General features: G+C 39.8%; 2 protein-coding genes across 15 annotated transcripts in view; both read left to right on the top strand.

The window, feature by feature from the left end:
* Nucleotides 1-11316, top strand: part of LOC104939402 (protocadherin alpha-C2) — a 28925-nt gene extending 17609 nt beyond the window's left edge. For 6 of the 14 annotated variants that reach the window (XM_019260568.2, XM_027278400.1, XM_027278404.1 and 3 more), the window contains exons 2-3: nt 8267-8302; nt 9571-11316. In XM_019260568.2, the coding sequence (XP_019116113.2) occupies nt 8267-8278 (12 nt within the window). In that variant the 3' untranslated portion in view covers nt 8279-8302; nt 9571-11316. Of the gene's footprint in view, nt 1-878; nt 3247-4356; nt 6725-8266; nt 8303-9570 lie in introns of those variants that run through there. The other 8 variants (XM_019260567.2, XM_027278395.1, XM_027278397.1 and 5 more) reach the window with 5 other exon arrangements.
* Nucleotides 11317-15887: 4571 nt separating this feature from the next.
* Nucleotides 15888-18409, top strand: LOC104939404 (protocadherin alpha-8-like). Its single transcript, XM_027282979.1, has one exon. It carries the CDS (start codon nt 16037-16039, stop codon nt 18407-18409), a length of 2373 nt encoding a protein of 790 aa, XP_027138780.1. The 5' UTR covers nt 15888-16036.
* The last annotated feature ends 322 nt before the right edge of the window (nt 18410-18731 follow it).

Below are 18731 nucleotides of genomic sequence, written 5' to 3'. Positions count from 1 at the left end.
GATATCATTTAAACATTCACTCGATCTTAAAGTGAATGCATTATTGCAAATTTTGCCCCTTACAGAAATATATATTTTTTCTCGGACATGGTAGATAGTGATGGCTGAAAGTCGACATGCACGAGGCAGGTGTTTGTGTTGCTTGTGGCAATATATCTAAAACAACAAAATAGTTATGGACGGAATTCAGAAAATCAATTGAAATAAAAACGAAACACGGGTGAAAAGTATCGTATTTTACCACACGTAAATGTTTTTTTGTTTTTTTTTTTACTCACGCAGATCGCTGCATAGAAGTAAAAAAACAAGGCAATAGCTACTACATCATATATTTAGACTGATGGAATATTATATAGCATGTGTGTAGTTCAAATCAAAGTAAACATAAGTACATTTAAAAGTACTAAAAAAAACAAACAATGAAAATATCAAACAAACCAAAAACAAATTCTGATTGTTGCCCAAAACAAGATAAAAAAATAAGGAAAAGCAAGTTAAATATGTAATTCAGTTCTTCTTTGAACTAAAATTAATGTTCACACAGAATTTATTTTCTTTTAACGACACCTTGACATCCACGACATTTTAGGCGGTGCGAACGCTCACGAAATACTGTTCACGTCGCTGCTCTCCACAAAAACTTACTCTCTGATGCCGTCATCATTTTCCTGATAGTTCATTGGTGGCTAAGTGGGCAGACATATTACACGCAAACGTCTGCTGATAGACGCAACATTTTTCTTTAAGACCCTCGTTGACTTCCATCATTGAATACAAAAGGACTGTGGTCCTCTCTCCAACATCACATACCAAGATTTTTAATACGGATTTTCTTCGATGGCTCGTCATATTCGTCTGTATTCCCTGGGAGGGTATGTTTCCATATTTATCTTTCTTTCTGCCATCATGCATATGGCATCTGCCGTCACCCATTATTCTGTCCCCGAAGAAATGGAGGAAAGATCTGTCGTTGCTAATTTAGCAACTGATTTGGGACTAGACGTGAAGACTCTGAATAAAAGAAAAATGCGCGTTGACGTTGTAGGTAATAAAAAATATCTTGACATCAACAAAGACACAGGAGAGCTGTTCATTTCAGAAAGAATAGACAGAGAGCTTTTATGCCCACTGAAGACAACAACGTCATGCTTTCTCAGACTAGACGCTACAATTGAAAATCCAATACGAATGTTTAATATTGAGGTGGAAATTATGGATATTAATGATAACGCTCCTCATTTTCGACGAGGGACGATGCATTTGGACATTTCTGAGTCAAGCCCCGTTGGAGAGAGATTCTCATTGAATAATGCTGCGGACCCAGATGTTGGAATGAATTCCGTGAAAGATTACCACCTGAGCTCAAGTGAACACTTCTCTATTGAAATTCAGACCGGGAGAGATGGGACAAAGTTTGCAGATTTGATTCTGAAAAAAGCTTTGGATCGAGAGCAGCAGGCTGTTCATAATCTAATACTGACTGCTGTGGACGGTGGAGTTCCCACGCGCACAGGTACAGCCAGTATCATTGTTCGCGTGCTCGATGTGAACGACAACGCCCCTTCATTTGACAAAGACAAATACGTCATAGATGTGATGGAAAACTCCCCGATTGGTAGTCTAGTGATCAAATTAAACGCCACTGATTTAGACGAAGGATCAAATTCTGATATTGTTTATTCATATAGTTTATATACATCAGAGAGAACACAACAGGTGTTTAACTTGAATCCAGAAAATGGTGAAATCAGAGTGAAAGAGATGATAAATTATGAAGACTTTAAGCTCTATGAAATGGAAGTTATTGCCAGCGATAAGGGGCCTAGCTCCTTATCTGGACAGTGTAAACTGACAATACAAGTGACAGACATGAATGACAATCATCCAGAAATATCCATCAAATCATTTCAAAGCCCGATCAAAGAAAATGAACCGTTAGACACAGTGATAGCTGTAGTTAGTGTCAGTGATAAAGACTCAGGTGACAATGGAGTGGTTGATCTTCATATTCCAGATAATATGCCTTTCAGACTGAGGGAATCCTCTGATAACTATTATGAATTAGTAGTGTCAGAGCCGTTAGACCGTGAGAAGGTTCCAGAATATGACATCACTTTCACTGTTACAGACAGAGGCTCTCCTCCTTTATCTGACAATGAAACTATGACGTTAGAACTGCTGGATGTTAATGACAATGTTCCACAGTTCCCTCAGTCATTTTATACTATACGTGTAACGGAGAATAACGCACCTGGGGCCTTGCTCAGTTCACTCACTGCGTTTGACCCTGACCTCCATGAAAACCAGTATCTAGTTTATTTCATCCTTGAGAAGGAGATAGCCAACACCTCCATGTCCATGCTGTTCTCCATCAATCCAGAGAACGGTAATCTTTACGCACTGAAAACTTTTGACTATGAGATCGAGAAGGAGTTTCTTTTCCACATCGAGGCCAGAGACTCTGGCTCTCCTCCACTCAGCAGTAACGTGACTGTCCACATCATCATTGTGGACCAGAACGACAACGCTCCAGTTATTGTGTCTCCATGGCGCGCGCATGGCTCAGTGGTGGAGGAAAAGATCCCCAGATCCACCGACAAAGGCTCTCTGGTTGCCAAGGTGATAGCCTTAGACACCGACTCGGTGCACAACTCTCGGATTACCTACCAGTTTCTACAGGTGACTGACGCCACCTTGTTCAGTCTGGACCAATACAACGGAGAGATCCGGACTATGAGGATGTTCAGTTACAGAGATCCGCGCCACCAGAGACTGGTTGTTGTTGCCAAAGACAACGGGGAGCCTGCTCTCTCTGCTACAGTCACCATCAAGCTGTCCACAATGGAGACTGCAGTTAAGGCCTACTCTGACATGACTGAGGTGCCTCTAGAATACGACATCTTTTCAGACCTAAACCTGTATTTGGTCATCGGTCTGGGCTCGGTGTCATTTCTCCTGCTGATCACCATACTGGTCACCATCGTGCTCAAGTGTCAGAAACCCAAGCCCAGCAAAGCGGCTCCTCCCTGCAGGAACAGTGTGATCAGTGAGAGGAACTCCACCATCGCAGATTCCACTCTGGTCTCCAACGATGCCTACTGGTACAGTCTGTTTCTAGCAGAGACCAGGAAAGGAAAGCTGGTGGTCAGACAGCCTGTGCCAAAGGGCTCCAGATACATCGTGTCCAGTATACCTAGAGGCACAGGACTGACAGATACTAGTGACTCAGCAGCTTCCACACTGCAGGTATGGGAAACATAGCATGCTTTAAACACAGATGTACTTTGTGAATATTCATCAAGTTCACTCTGAAGTAAATCTGGCATGTATGGTGCTCTTGACATGTCAGGAATTGAAAATGTGTACTCTCCTCTTAAGTCATTTTAAACTATTATGCATAACAACTGCCTAAAATGAATCATACACCATAAGCAAAAATGTAATCATGTACATGTTATATACATCTTCATACCGATACTGGTAGCCAATTTATACTCAGATCTTGATACATTTTTATGAACTTTCATAACTAATTTGACAAATAATGTATTCCTCCCCTTTCCTAAATAGATTCTTTTCTCATTATTTAAGGATATATATTTTTGCATATATTAGATATTCGATGAAGAAATTAGGCCAAATATGCGGCTCATTGACATCATACCAAATAAAAACTAAATCTCAGTAGTAATTATGGATCACCCACGGATACATTTGATTACATCATGTTTGGCACTGTTTTTACGCACGGACAGCCGTGCGTAAAAGGCGCAGAGCACGAATAAGAATTAGAATAAGAACCCGTGATTAATACTCTATACCTTGACAAGGTAAGGAAAACATTTTACCAAAACGTTCCTGAAAAAAAAAATACAAATATGTTTTATACAGAAACTAAACATTACTTCATTAGATTTTCTGAATTCAACCTCCCAACCAGGGAATACAAGTTTAGTAATTAGAGCTGAAAGCGTCACCAAACGATTTATTTCCCGCTTCCTAAACTGTGATTAAACCTCCCTCAAGCTGTCTTAGTTTTAAATAAGATACATTTTCTGTTTTAAAAAGTTGCAAAGGCTCAGACAAACTACTTTCGTCGCTGCTCCCCACGAAAACAACTCACTGATGATGTCACCACTCTCGCGAGAGTTTATTGGAGGATGGACAGTCAGACATTCTGTCAGACGAACGTCACTCTTGGTCTAAGCGTGGAGAAGCGTTTTCTTTTAAGATCCTCGTTTCGTTTGTGAATTCAACAAAAAGGACGGACTATCCGCGTTTCAGCTCGTTTCAAAGTTATAACTACGGAGTCTGCACGATGACGCGTGTGGGACTATGTTTCGGTGGAGGGTACGTTTCCGTATTTATCTTTTTTTCTGCCATCATGACCACAGTATTAACCGTCACCCATTATTCTGTCCCCGAAGAAATGGAGGAAGGATCAGTCGTTGCTAATTTAGCAACTGATCTGAGGTTGGATGTAAAGACACTTCAGGAAAGAAAAATGCGCATAGATGTTGTAGCCAATAAAAAATATCTTGACATTAACAAGGACACCGGGGAGCTGTTCATTTTAGAAAGAGTAGACAGAGAGTTTTTATGCCCTTCGAAGACAACCACATACTGCTTTCTTAAACTGGACGTTACAATTGAAAATCCAATACGAATGTTTAATATTGAGGTGGAAATAACAGATATTAACGACAACGCTCCTCATTTTCGTCGCGGAACGATGCATTTGGACATTTCTGAATCAAGCCCCGTTGGAGAGAGATTCTCATTGAATAATGCTGCGGACCCAGATGTTGGAACTAATTCTGTGAAAGATTACCACCTGACCTCAAGTGAACATTTTGCACTCGAAATTCAGACCGGGAGAGATGGGTCAAAGTTTGCAGATTTGATTCTGAAAAAAGCTTTGGATCGAGAGCAGCAGGCTGTTCATAATCTAATACTGACTGCTGTGGACGGTGGAGTTCCCACGCGCACAGGTACAGCCAGTATCATTGTTCGCGTGCTCGATGTGAACGACAACGCCCCTTCATTTGACAAAGACAAATACGTCATAGATGTGATGGAAAACTCCCCGATTGGTAGTCTAGTGATCAAATTAAACGCCACTGATTTAGACGAAGGATCAAATTCTGATATTGTTTATTCATATAGTTTATATACATCAGAGAGAACGCAACAGGTGTTTAACTTGAATCCAGAAAATGGTGAAATCAGAGTGAAAGAGATGATAAATTATGAAGACTTTAAGCTCTATGAAATGGAAGTTATTGCCAGCGATAAGGGGCCTAGCTCCTTATCTGGACAGTGTAAACTGACAATACAAGTGACAGACATGAATGACAATCATCCAGAAATATCCATCAAATCATTTCAAAGCCCGATCAAAGAAAATGAACCGTTAGACACAGTGATAGCTGTAGTTAGTGTCAGTGATAAAGACTCAGGTGACAATGGAGTGGTTGATCTTCATATTCCAGATAATATGCCTTTCAGACTGAGGGAATCCTCTGATAACTATTATGAATTAGTAGTGTCAGAGCCGTTAGACCGCGAGAAGGTTCCAGAATATGACATCACTTTCACTGTTACAGACAGAGGCTCTCCTCCTTTATCTGACAATGAAACTATGACGTTAGAACTGCTGGATGTTAATGACAATGTTCCACAGTTCCCTCAGTCATTTTATACTATACGTGTAACGGAGAATAACGCACCTGGGGCCTTGCTCAGTTCACTCACTGCGTTTGACCCTGACCTCCATGAAAACCAGTATCTAGTTTATTTCATCCTTGAGAAGGAGATAGCCAACACCTCCATGTCCATGCTGTTCTCCATCAATCCAGAGAACGGTAATCTTTACGCACTGAAAACTTTTGACTATGAGATCGAGAAGGAGTTTCTTTTCCACATCGAGGCCAGAGACTCTGGCTCTCCTCCACTCAGCAGTAACGTGACTGTCCACATCATCATTGTGGACCAGAACGACAACGCTCCAGTTATTGTGTCTCCATGGCGCGCGCACGGCTCAGTGGTGGAGGAAAAGATCCCCAGATCCACCGACAAAGGCTCTCTGGTTGCCAAGGTGATAGCCTTAGACACCGACTCGGTGCACAACTCTCGGATCACCTACCAGTTTCTACAGGTGACTGACGCCACCTTGTTCAGTCTGGACCAATACAACGGAGAGATCCGGACTATGAGGATGTTCAGTTACAGAGATCCGCGCCACCAGAGACTGGTTGTTGTTGCCAAAGACAACGGGGAGCCCGCTCTCTCTGCTACAGTCACAATCAAGCTGTCCACAATGGAGACTGCAGTTAAGGCCTACTCTGACATGACTGAGGTGCCTCTAGAATACGACATCTTCTCAGACCTAAACCTGTATTTGGTCATCGGACTGGGCTCTGTGTCATTTCTCCTGCTGATCACCATACTGGTCACCATCGTGCTCAAGTGTCAGAAACCCAAGCCCAGCAAAGCGGCTCCTCCCTGCAGGAACAGTGTGATCAGTGAGAGGAACTCCACCATCGCAGATTCCACTCTGGTCTCCAACGATGCCTACTGGTACAGTCTGTTTCTAGCAGAGACCAGGAAAGGAAAGCTGGTGGTCAGACAGCCTGTGCCAAAGGGCTCCAGATACATTGTATCCAGTATACCCAGAGGCACAGGTCTGACTGACACCAGTGACTCAGCAGCTTCCACTCTGCAGGTACTTCAACTGCTCACTTTAGCTCAGTCTGTGTAAATCGTTATTCCCGCAGGCTGCATTTGTAATTCTTTCCATACATGTTCTTTAAGTAAGGAAATATGAAAAAAAAAATAACAATGATAATATTTTTTGTAGCTTAAATAAGAAACTTAATTCTAAATTCATGACTGTATTTATTGCATCAAACAACATACATTTATGAAAAACAACCAAACCACTACACCAGTATAAAAGTTGGGTTAGTTCATAGTGCAAAACCATACATGATATTTACCGTACCTTTGATGTTGTATTGTGTTTTGAACTCAAAATGCTCACTGGTTTCAATTTTTGCGTGTTTGCTGTCTTCACTGTTAAACATTTTAACAACGATTTTAACAAAGCTTTATATGACCTGTCTTTCCTCTCCCATTCAACAGCTAAAACACCCACAATTAAGAGTAAATCTCCTAATATCACACTTAATATTCAACTAGTGGATAACACATGTAGTTGCTGACTATGTTAAAAAAGTCCAAAAAAAAATGGAAGAAAAATAAGACATTAAATTTATTATTTAAACAAACAGTAAAGGAACACAAATGAAATATCAAAGATAACAGTATAAAGCAACCAACTTGAAGAAAGCGTTGAAAATGACACCTCTCCCAGCACTATCTAAAAAGTCTAATCAATTATAACTTCTGAGTTTCATTTCATCAGAGACATTTCAGAGTGACTTCAGTTTGGGGCCTATATAATCAGTGACATGGTTGTGACTTCACTGTTTTATCACTTAATCTTAAGCAAAGCAGAAACAGAAGCTCTCAAATATGACTTTCTTCACATAAAGAAAGTCTGTGAGTAAATATGTTTTTTCCACTTTGAATAATTTCATTTTCTTGTCATGCATGACCCGCTACCTGTGTTCAAATATACATGCTCCCTGTTATTTAAATCAATGTGAAAAAAACAAAACAAAAACGTTCCGGTCTCCTGTCACCGTGCGTAGTTTAAGATGGAGCTCAGAGTCTGCAGCATTGAAGAGTCAGGAGATGTGTGGGCACCTTTTTGCAATGCAGACTGCTGAACCCACGGTTCAAAGTGACCTTTTTTGCCTTGTGTGAATAATCAAGTGTCAGTTGATTGTTTATTATTTAATGTTAGTTGATACTATCATGTTGACATGATTCTATCTATCTATCTATCTATCTATCTATCTATCTATCTATCTATCTATCTATCTATCTATCTATCTATCTATCTATCTATCTATCTAGGTAAGTATGCTGGTGAGGAATTGGTGAAGAACGCAAAGAAAAATTGTATATTAGAAATGTTTTAACTTATTTTCATACAACTGATTGTAACAGGCTGTGTTATCTGTTGTGAAGGGTCACACTAACAATGCTTAGTTTGTCGTATTTTTCCAAGATAACATTTTATTCATAGTGTCTCAACATCGACTCTGTGATCATAGGATACATACACAAATAATCCTTTTTTGTGCTTGCAATGACCTGACCATTGAATTGCTTGTTTGTTTTTTTCTCCCCACTAAAGTACCCTAAATGAAGGAAGTCCACTCTGCAGCTGGAGGTATGCAGGAGTCTCACTCCCCCGCCCCGGATGCCCTTTTAATGAATGATGTTACAGAATTTAGTGTTTGAATTGTCTTTTGTGTTTCTTTTGTTCCAGTGGATTTTTTTAAAATGGTTTTGTCTTGTTTTATTTCTCTTGGAGGAAATTTCTTATTGCAAAGGGTCACTCAGTTGACATCACATGCAGTTTGCTAAATCTCCTGTGTTAACCTCTTCATGACTACATTTTGGTTACTGTTACTCATACTACAGTCTTATGCTAAACAGCCACTAAAATCCATCTATGCAATAGATGCTCCCAGAGTAATTAACACTCCTTTTGTCAGGATTATGTCCCGCTCCCCACAGTTTTTGTACAGTTTGGCAGAGCCTAAAATGAAATAATATAAAAATATAATGGGGACAAAGACATTAGACTATAATAATTATAATGGATAACACTAAGTCTGATAATCTGTGTTCAGTTCTGCACACAAGCAAAATGGGTGATGCAGATGTAGTAGTATTGCAACAGTATTCCTTTCCTAGTCATTACTTTTGGTGAACAAAGTGAGAGTCAATTATAGTCAGTCCTTGAGCCAGACACTTGTCTCCTAGGCTCATAGAATATTAACCCTTAAATATTAACATCAACATGCTCTTCTGCCTGAAGTTCATTGATCACAGTTCTAAAAAAAACAACAACATTCAATTCAAATAACATTGTTGCTATTTGCAGGCTTTGCATTTTTCACAATCTGGCACACGTCAAGAAAATATTGATATGCCTGAATCACTATGTTCTCAAAAGGATCCTGTGCATGCAGATTAATTTGTGTTCATCCCCTACTGACCCATCACTAATTAGGAGTATATCCTATTTTGAATGTTTGTAAGTGGGAATGGTCTGTGCTGTCTTGTATGATGGGGTTGGTTATAATCCTAACTCTAGTGTTACAGTCTTCACACAGACACAGAATAACACCTTTGAATTTCCTGTCTGCTGTAGTGTGAATTATGACCTAATTCTTTGTGCAGGAGAGGTGCAAAGTGAAACCAGTTACCTAGCAACCGCTTTCCTTCACATAATCTTGGAGCATGGTATTCATTGATAGACCCGCCACCTCACCACTACATGTTCAAGGATCCCCTTTACCCACTCTGCCTGAAGCCCCTGTCTGAGTGACAGACGTCGGCTGCATGAGATATGTCAGTTTGGACAGTCACAGGGCTGTCAGTCCTGTGGTTCTTTTCCAGATCTATCTAATTCTCTCGTCTCATTCGCAGGCATCCACAACCAGCAGCAGCAGTTCCACATAAGGCCTCGCTTTCAGCTGCGTGGATTGACCCTGACCAGAAAGCTTCACAGAGGAAAGAAGAAACCCCTGCCCATAAACCCTATACGCTCTGACCTTTATTCCTCACAATCTGTAGCTGTCATGCTATGACACCAAATGGACTATGGTGGCTAGTCAATGACACAACCCTCCCCCTCTCTTTCTTTAAAGCACATGAAAAGCCAATCAACAACGCCTCTGCGTCCATTCAACATGCATGATAGGACTGCATGGCTTCAACCACACTCCAAGACCTCCATGCAAAAAAAGGAATTCACGGAGGACATTTCACCTATGGATATTTAAAGAAGCCTCAACAAGGACTATTAGAGTGGACACGGGAATGTTGAAATGCCTTTAAGAGACTGTTTTCCCTCTCTAAAAATGAAACATGTTAGATATTACATTTTCAACCTCTGTGATTTGTCTTGCTCCATAACAGCATTGATGTATAATATACAAGTTATTTAAGAAGCGAAACAGCACAATTAACTAAATGTCAGAAAAGCATCAACCTACGATTTTAAAGTATGAAACAAAAGGGAATCAGTATTTTGTGGTAGCTTTTAGTAGTTTTATGTTTTGTACTTGACTGTGTGCTTTATATGTGAGCTAGGCTTAAGCATATGAATGAGTGCTAAGAAGTTAGTGCCAAGTAATAACCAGTACATCAAACAGATAAAAGTGAGCTCTAGCTATTATGTATCTACCTTTCAGTTGTTTATGCATGGATCAATCAAAGTACTTTGATAGCTTTAGATATTTTAAGATATTGAGGAATTCATTTTCTGTGGTTATGCCTCACTGTTTGGTATTTTTAAAAACAAGATGGAAGATTACATTTTAATGGGACCATAATGAAGAAGTACAACAGCATGATACTTACTCATCCGAAATCATAAGATCTTCAGAGAGGGTCAACAGATCTGTAATCTCATTCTTTTTTCCTAGTTTCTAGGCAAGAGGAAAATGGCTGTCAGCTGTGGGACATTTGTGTGGCTTCACATAGTTAATGAACAGTGTACAGTGCTTGAATGCTATGTTCACATATGGGAGTATGGGATTGACTGAACACAAGTAAACAAAGTGTATAACATCTCTTCATGACAACTGTGGATATATCACAAACATGACCTTGTATTTTCACTTTTTTTTATTTTTAAAGCCAAACTCTGGATGTTCTTCAGTTTTAATGTCTTTTGAGGTGTAATATGAAGAGTTAACGTTTACTTTACATTACTCAAACAACATAGCTGTGGCTGATTTCACCCAATGAAAGCTGTGCTCATGTGTATTACTGACTACTGTATGTATCTGCATATGCAACACATGAATATGGATACAGATATGACTGACATATATATTATATGTCTGTATCTATGAATATGCCTTTCTTTTAAAATACAAATGCTGAACTTTTTAAGGTGAACAAAATCGATGTCCTGTGCCAGCAGATTTATGGGCCAACTAGTATGTAACATTCAAAAAATGAGACATCATGTAGTCAAGCTCTTTAGCACAGCTCACATTGTATTACTTGTATAAAATTGTAATGTATTACAGGCAAACATATACAGCAAGTGCTTTTGTACAGTGGTACTTTTCATGGTGCAATATGTAGTAACTTTGTGAGCTTACTGTGTGCTATGGTGTGGTCTGTATGAACTATTAAATACAAAAGCAAAATCGAACAGCATTCTAGATGGTGGACTTCTGAATCTATTGAGCACATCTCTTTGGTGCAATTGCATCATTGTAAAATGAATCTTAATTCTGGTTTAGTTTAAAAGAATCTGTCAAAGAAAGTTTGTGTTGACATCTTAATTGATACAATCAAAGGACCATGTCAAACTGCATCTGTGGTGATAGACTTACTAAATCAAAGGCCTACTTTTCTTTATTACAGTCCCTTTCCTGCCCTTGTCAGCTAGTTAATGAACATGATTAAGTTTCACTGAACATGCTGGTATGAAAAACACTAAGCTAATTTTAAAGCAAATCGTAGATTCTTTTGGGCTTAGAACAGAATCAGTCAGAGTCTGCAGCTTTTGCTGCACTATTACAGTTTATGGAAATGGCAATGTTGCAGTTTTGTTGATTTTGCTGATTCAGGGGCTTTCCAGCCCTTTGAAAGGGTAGTGATAGCTGTACTGCTCGCTTGTATTATCAACTCGTAAAGAAGACTTTACAGTGGCACAGTATGCACAAATATTTTCTAGATATTAAGAGCATGAATTTTTACTTAAATGTGGACCATTCTCATTCTTAAAGTATAGCTCAGAAATGGGCCAAACAGCTATGTAGGCTGGTGTCATTAATATAAAAGCATTCAAATACCAAAGATCCAGGTATTATGCTATACTGTACAATTATATGTTAGGTATGTAGATCCTTACTTGCTGTATAAAATTTACAGTATTTTTATTTGAGGTCTGAAAATTATTATTATTACCTTGCAAGATTTAAAGGCAGTGTTGTATGTGTCTTTTGTGTGTTAGTTCCCAGCTGATACAGTAGCATTCACCCTATTAGAGTAATCTTGAAGGTATCATCTATGTCTGGGAAAATATGTCAAGAATACAGCAGGATAGATCATTTATTGCTCTCTCACTCTTCTTGCTCAGTCACTGACTGACATGTTCTCAGGGCTCACGATTGTCTATCAGGGAGATTATTACACCTGACACATAGACTGGAGTCTTTATCAATGTGATCTCTTAGATCATCCATAAAATGGTGGTAGGTATTTGCCAGAGCCTATTATTAATCCAGAAAGTAGACCTCCCTTCATGCTCAGAGGTGTGGTTTCTATTTTTATCTCATCATGTATGGTAACAAAACCGGGACAGTGACTTTGTGTCACAAAAAAAGAGAAAAGAATACAAAATGTAGATCTTTCATCTACAGCCACATTCTTTCAAGCAGACATATCACCCTTCTGAACTTCCACCCACTGAAATGTAAGTATTTAGTCGATTGAAATATACAGTGTTTATCATATCTGAGTTCTATAAGACATAAAGATGAAGATAGGAATCTATAAAATAATATGCAGTAGGGTGTTGTTTAGCTCAGTCGGTAGAGCATCTGCCCCATGTACAAAGGCTCAGTTCTTGCTGCGACAGCCCAGGATTGAATCCAACCTGTGCTCTTTCCCGCATGTCATTCCCCATCTCTCTCTCCCCACATTCCCTGTCACTCTTGAAGCTGTCTCTGTAAAAAAAGCTCAAAAAGGTTAAACAAATATCTTTAAAAAGTAATAATGTAGTGCTATATAAATTGCTGGTCTGTGTTATCTGAATGCTTAACTGAACTGCATTACTTAACTTCTGCATCCTACAGTGTTGAACTTAAAGTGCAGTGTATTAATGAAGAAATTCTGTTTCTGCTTCCACCTACCGGTTGAAGGAGCATGCAGTATACTTGGTCCCAACCTCAGTGCTCTTGTGGTATTTCGGTAGCACTTAACACACTTACTGAGTGAGGTTGTAACAAGTGCACCAGAGTTTAACTTAAACAGTGCAACAGTGCTTTTCTGGCGCAAAGAGATTTAGTGTGATAAACCCACTTGACAGCAGCAAGAACACATCATTTGAACATTTACAAACCTTTTTTGCCCTTTAGGGCAAAGAGTCCAGTTCTTTCATTCAAAGTATTAATGCAGGAGGCAGTACTCTTTTTTCATATTTTCAGTTTTGGCAAGAATTTGAGTCATTACTTATTTACTCCTTTTTTTAAAAATATCCATCCATACGCATTTATTGACGATCACTAAAGGTTGCATATCACTATGAAATAGCTAAGGGTTCTAGTATAGGTTAAGGCAATGAAAAACTTTTACTTGTAAACTGAGCAACATTCTTTAACAAAATAATTTTAAGCAATTCAAGTGCACAATCTGTGTGAGTCAAAACAAGAGGATAATTTCCACAGGCAGGACAATACCTTAAATGTATAATGGCAGGGGAGACTGGTTCCAGCTAAGTGCCCCTTCTGGGGTCTTCACTGATCACACTCAGGCATCCAGCATGTGAGATGACATCATGACCATCTTTATCCTGGAAAAAAACACAGTGTTAAAAATAAGTAACATTTCTAGGATAAGACTAACCGCATTATGTCTCAACAGTCTAATAAATTCTATGAATATTCACAAGATAATTAGCTGTATGAGATAGCATACTGAAATTTATTTTATGACAATGTAATACAAAAACTCAAAAACTCATCAGTGGGTTTGGTTCAGTGTTGACACTGTTTTGCAGACAATGCATTTTTTGCAGTGCATCTGTCTCTGCTTTTGTCTACCACACATGACCTCATCTCCCCAGAGAAATGAAGTCATGTGTGTGCAGGAGAGTCTGACATTCATTTAATATGCCCTATGCCGCAAAATATATTAGTCGATCTGTAGCACTGAAGAGGTGTGGGTCTTTGTGATGCCTTTTGAATAAAACAAGAATAAAGGCATTTCTATAGGGTCTAGTTTTGATACTTTTGTCTTTGTTTGGAGCAGAGTGAGATAACAAATGTGTCTTTTCTGATCACTACTTGACCCTGAGAGGACACTCTAACACTGTTGTCTGCTGCCCTGGTCCACTGGTACACAAGACACAACAATGCACCAATGTGGAACAAAAAACTAGAACAACCACCAGCTGGCACTAGTACGCTAAGACATGTGCCCATGTTCATCAAGCCAATGTTTTTCTGTGTATTATCATTTATATACAAAAACTAAATAAATGCTTCCCCTTGATACACCTTTATTACAAAAAAATAAATCTTGGAAAAGGGATATGAGTGTGAAAAAGAACATGTATCTCAGATGTTTTAGGAAATTAGCAGCACCAGGTCATGTGGATACAGCTGGCTTTCTTTGTCTGCAGCAGTCACAGCTCCTGCATCCCTCCCCCTCTCTGTTTCTTTCCTTCATGAGCGCTGCTTGATTTCAGCACCATGGACAGTGACCTGCCTGCCGGAGCTGCGTTGCTATGACGACGCGCTGTGCAAGAGCGCGCGGTGTGCTTTAAAGCTGCCAGAAATTTAATATTCACACACACCCCTCCCCTTTCACTTCACAGTGCAGCATCCGCAGGCTGCATACATCAGATGAGCTTTGATTGTAAAATATCATCACTGCTTCTGCCTAGCGAGGGCTGGTAATAATTAAAATTAGGTTATCTTAAATGATCTGGTAGCATTGATGCAGCATGTGGGATGGAGATGGAGACGATGGAGACGGGAACGAGAGAAGGCGTTGCAGAATGCGGCAGCGCTCGTGCACGCGCACGTATATGCGTGACCTAGTTTCAGAATCAATACGTAGCCGTAGCATGTGGGAGGGGTCGTGGATTTTTGTTTTTTTGTTTTTTTTACAATGTAGGTCACTTTATTTCCAAGTAGCTAATGGTGTGATTGTTATTTTTTTCCCTTTTATATCATAATTCATACCGCATTCATGCTCTTCTGCAAGTGGTAAGGTTTCTGCATGAGGCGCCTGGCACTGCCTCAATATCAATAAAGAGCAAAGAAAGCATGAACTCATCGGAGCTGCACTTGCAGGTTTAATCCATGAGATGTCGCTGCCCACCTCAGCAATAAGAGAAAGATTGTGGGAGTGTGCTGAGTAAACCACACGGAATATAAACAGACAGAATGTGAATGTCAAGAGTGTTACATAGATAAAGACCAACACAATAATAAAATAGGTAACGCTACATTCCATTTTTGAATAGTTTAATAATAGATCTGAAGGCGTTTCCCGCAAAGAACTATGCGGTTATAAATCTAGAAGTAATAGAGCCAGTAATAATTGAAGTTGGTACACTATTTGGAAACATAATCAAACAAATGATTGCAAAAACAAATTAGCGTAGCCTTTTCCAGAAAACTCTATTGTTATTACCGTTTTTCTTGTTGCATGAAGTACATGAAAAAAAATCATCTGGTACATAATTTTCATTTTGATCTCGACACACTTAGTTTCCAATAATTGTGATTAATTAAAAACATGTATTGGTTAGTTAGAAACGGATGTCGTAATACAACGAAGGATGAAAATAAAAAAAATAAAATACAATTGTCAGCATAAATTGACATTTCTTTTCAGCAGAATTAAATCCACTATAGGGCAAACTGAGTGAAAAGTATTACCGTCACCACACCATCCTTTCACTGGCAATGGGTGGTGCTGTTACACTATATATGACCACAGTGGTTGTGTGTGAGCGGTTATCCTTTCTACATGTGCATTCAGTAAAGAGACGGTTGAAAGAACGGACTAAACAGCTTTCATTCATCGGTCAGGATGATGGTTCCCGCAGATCTTTGTTGTTTATTACTCGGACGAGGAAACTAATAATTCCAGGAGAATTTTGTTGACGGAATTAAGATCGTCGATTAAAGGTTTTACAATGGCAATAACGGACATCAGAGGACAATGGCTGGATGTGTGGATTTCTTTTTGTCTGGCTCTACTGATCGTGTCTAATTTTCAAGGAATCTCGGCTCAGATTCGATATTCCATTCAGGAAGAATTAAAATTAGGCACGGCAGTTGGAAATGTAGCCAAAGACCTGGGATTAGATCTAGGAAGACTGGCGGACAGGAATCTTCGCGTGGTGTCAGGAACAAAGCAGGATCTGTTTAAGGTAAACCCGAAAGATGGACTTTTGTTAGTAAACCAGAGAGTAGACAGGGAGGAGCTGTGTGCAAAAACTGTTCCATGCATCACAAATCTAAAAGCAGTTGTTGAAAACCCTCTTGAGATGCATCAAATAATAGTTGAAATACTCGATGTAAACGACAATTCGCCTAAATTTCCTGAAGAAAACTACACATTAGAGGTGCTGGAGTCCGCCATAGTTGGATCTCGATTTCAGATAGAAGGAGCACACGACTTGGATGTTGGTTTGAATTCCTTACAATCGTATAGGCTAAGCCATAACCAATATTTTCGCCTGGAAACCGAGGAATTTGGAGAGGATGGAAAGGTTCCTTTCCTTATATTACAGCGACCTTTGGATAGAGAACAAGCCGCTCGACACTGGTTGCTATTAACAGCTACTGATGGAGCAAAACCCTCAAAATCTGGTACTATTAATATTACTGTTATTGTATCGGATGTTAATGACAACCCGCCAGTGTGTGATAAACAGAAATACACCATTACAATAAAGGAAAACGCACCTGCAGGAACATTTTTGCTGACAGTAAATGCATCTGACTCGGATGAGGGGGTGAACGGTGAGATCGAATATTCTTTACGGAGTAAACTCAGAGGACTCTTATCTGAGCCTTTTGAGTTGGATAGTAGAACTGGCAAACTAACTGTTAAAGGTGGTCTTGATTACGAGGAAAAACAAGTCTCTGAGATTAAGGTACTGGCTGCAGACAGAGGCTCCGTGTCTCTATCCACACACTGCAACGTGGTTGTCAGAGTGGAAGACGTGAACGATAACCAACCAGAAATAGACATCACATCCCTTTCAAGTCGCATTCCAGAAGATGCACCTCCTGGAACGGTGGTGGCGTTGATGGGTGTGACAGACCTTGACTCGGGCGTGAACGGACAGGTGGTCTGCAGTGTGCCCGGTCATCTACCTTTTGATTTAAAGCCATCCCCTGACGGGCATTCATATTCTTTGGTCACCAAGGACTACCTAGATAAGGAAACAATACAAATGTATGATATTACAATAACAGCTAAGGATTTAGGGAGCCCTGCGCTGTCATCCACGAAGGTGATACAGGTAGATGTGCTCGATGTCAATGATAATAGTCCTTTGTTCACTGAAAGTCCGTACACTTTTTATGTGCCTGAAAACAATAAGGCTGGGATGTCAGTTTTCTCAGTGAGCGCGACAGATGCTGATGGAGGTGAAAATGCAGCAGTCATATATTCGCTCAACCGTAAGACTCCAGAACCCAGGGTAACCTCCTTTTTAAATATAAATGAAGCCAATGGTACCATTTCAGCTCTGAAAAGTTTTGACTTTGAAACTCTGAAAACGTTCCAGTTCCAAGTTGTTGCCACAGATTCTGGAACTCCGTCACTAAGCAGCAACGTCACAGTGAACGTGTTCATTCTGGATCAGAACGACAACGCTCCAGTCATCCTGTATCCAGTCAGCTCGAACGGTTCTGCTGAAGGTGTGGAGGAGATTCCCCGCAATGTGAACGCAGGACACTTGGTGACTAAAGTCAGAGCCTATGACGCTGATATAGGATATAACGGCTGGTTACTGTTTTCACTGCAGGAAGTTACTGACCACAGTCTCTTTGCTTTGGACCGCTATACAGGACAGATCAGAACACTTCGCTCATTCACAGAGACAGACGAGGCTGAACATAAACTGGTCATACTGGTGAAAGACAATGGGAACGTTTCACTCTCAGCAACAGCTACTATGATTGTCAAAGTTGTGGAACCCAAAGAGGCTTTTGCTGCTTCTGATGTCAAAAGTGCAACTAAAGTTGGCGAAGAGGACAATGTGACTTTTTATCTGATGATAACTTTAGGCACAGTTTCAGTGCTTTTTCTCGTCAGTATCATCGTGCTGATTGCAATGCAGTGCTCAAAATCCACAGACTATACTTCTAAGTATCTACAGGAGCCTAATTATGATGGGACACTGTGTCACAGCATCCAGTACAGGTCTGGAGACAAGCGATACATGTTGGTTGGACCCAGAATGAGTATAGGATCTACTATAGTCCCTGGAAGCCATGCGAATACACTGGTGCTCCCTGACAGGAGGAGGACATCTGGAGAGGTAAGATCTTGAAAAGAAACACCTGAAATGCTAAAATGATTTACAAATATAGAAATCAGTTTGTTGTTTGCTGCTTCTCAAAACAGTCCACAAAATTCTATACATATACTTCCAGGAAAATTATTATGGTGATTATTTTTTATTTACATCATGCTTTTGCACAATACTGTCTAATTGCAGTCCATATGTTATTTAAGACAAATATTTCTTTCATTTGCTGTTTGGACACTGCTAGTTTGACATTGTGCTGTCCATGGTGCTGAGACTTTTTTGCTATTTTGGAATACAATCCCTGGCAAGTAGACATACATAAAAAATCCGTCGATATAATGTT

This window comes from Larimichthys crocea, chromosome I (genome assembly GCF_000972845.2).
Source record: "Larimichthys crocea isolate SSNF chromosome I, L_crocea_2.0, whole genome shotgun sequence".
Lineage (NCBI taxonomy): Eukaryota > Metazoa > Chordata > Actinopteri > Sciaenidae > Larimichthys > Larimichthys crocea.
Note: the sequence above shows the minus strand (reverse complement) of the source record. Positions and strands in the feature narration are given on the sequence as shown.

Excerpts from the sequence above, each read along its gene's own strand:
- LOC104939404 (XM_027282979.1), top strand. The coding sequence starts at position 16,037 with ATGGCAATAACGGACATCAGAGGACAATGGCTGGATGTGTGGATTTCT.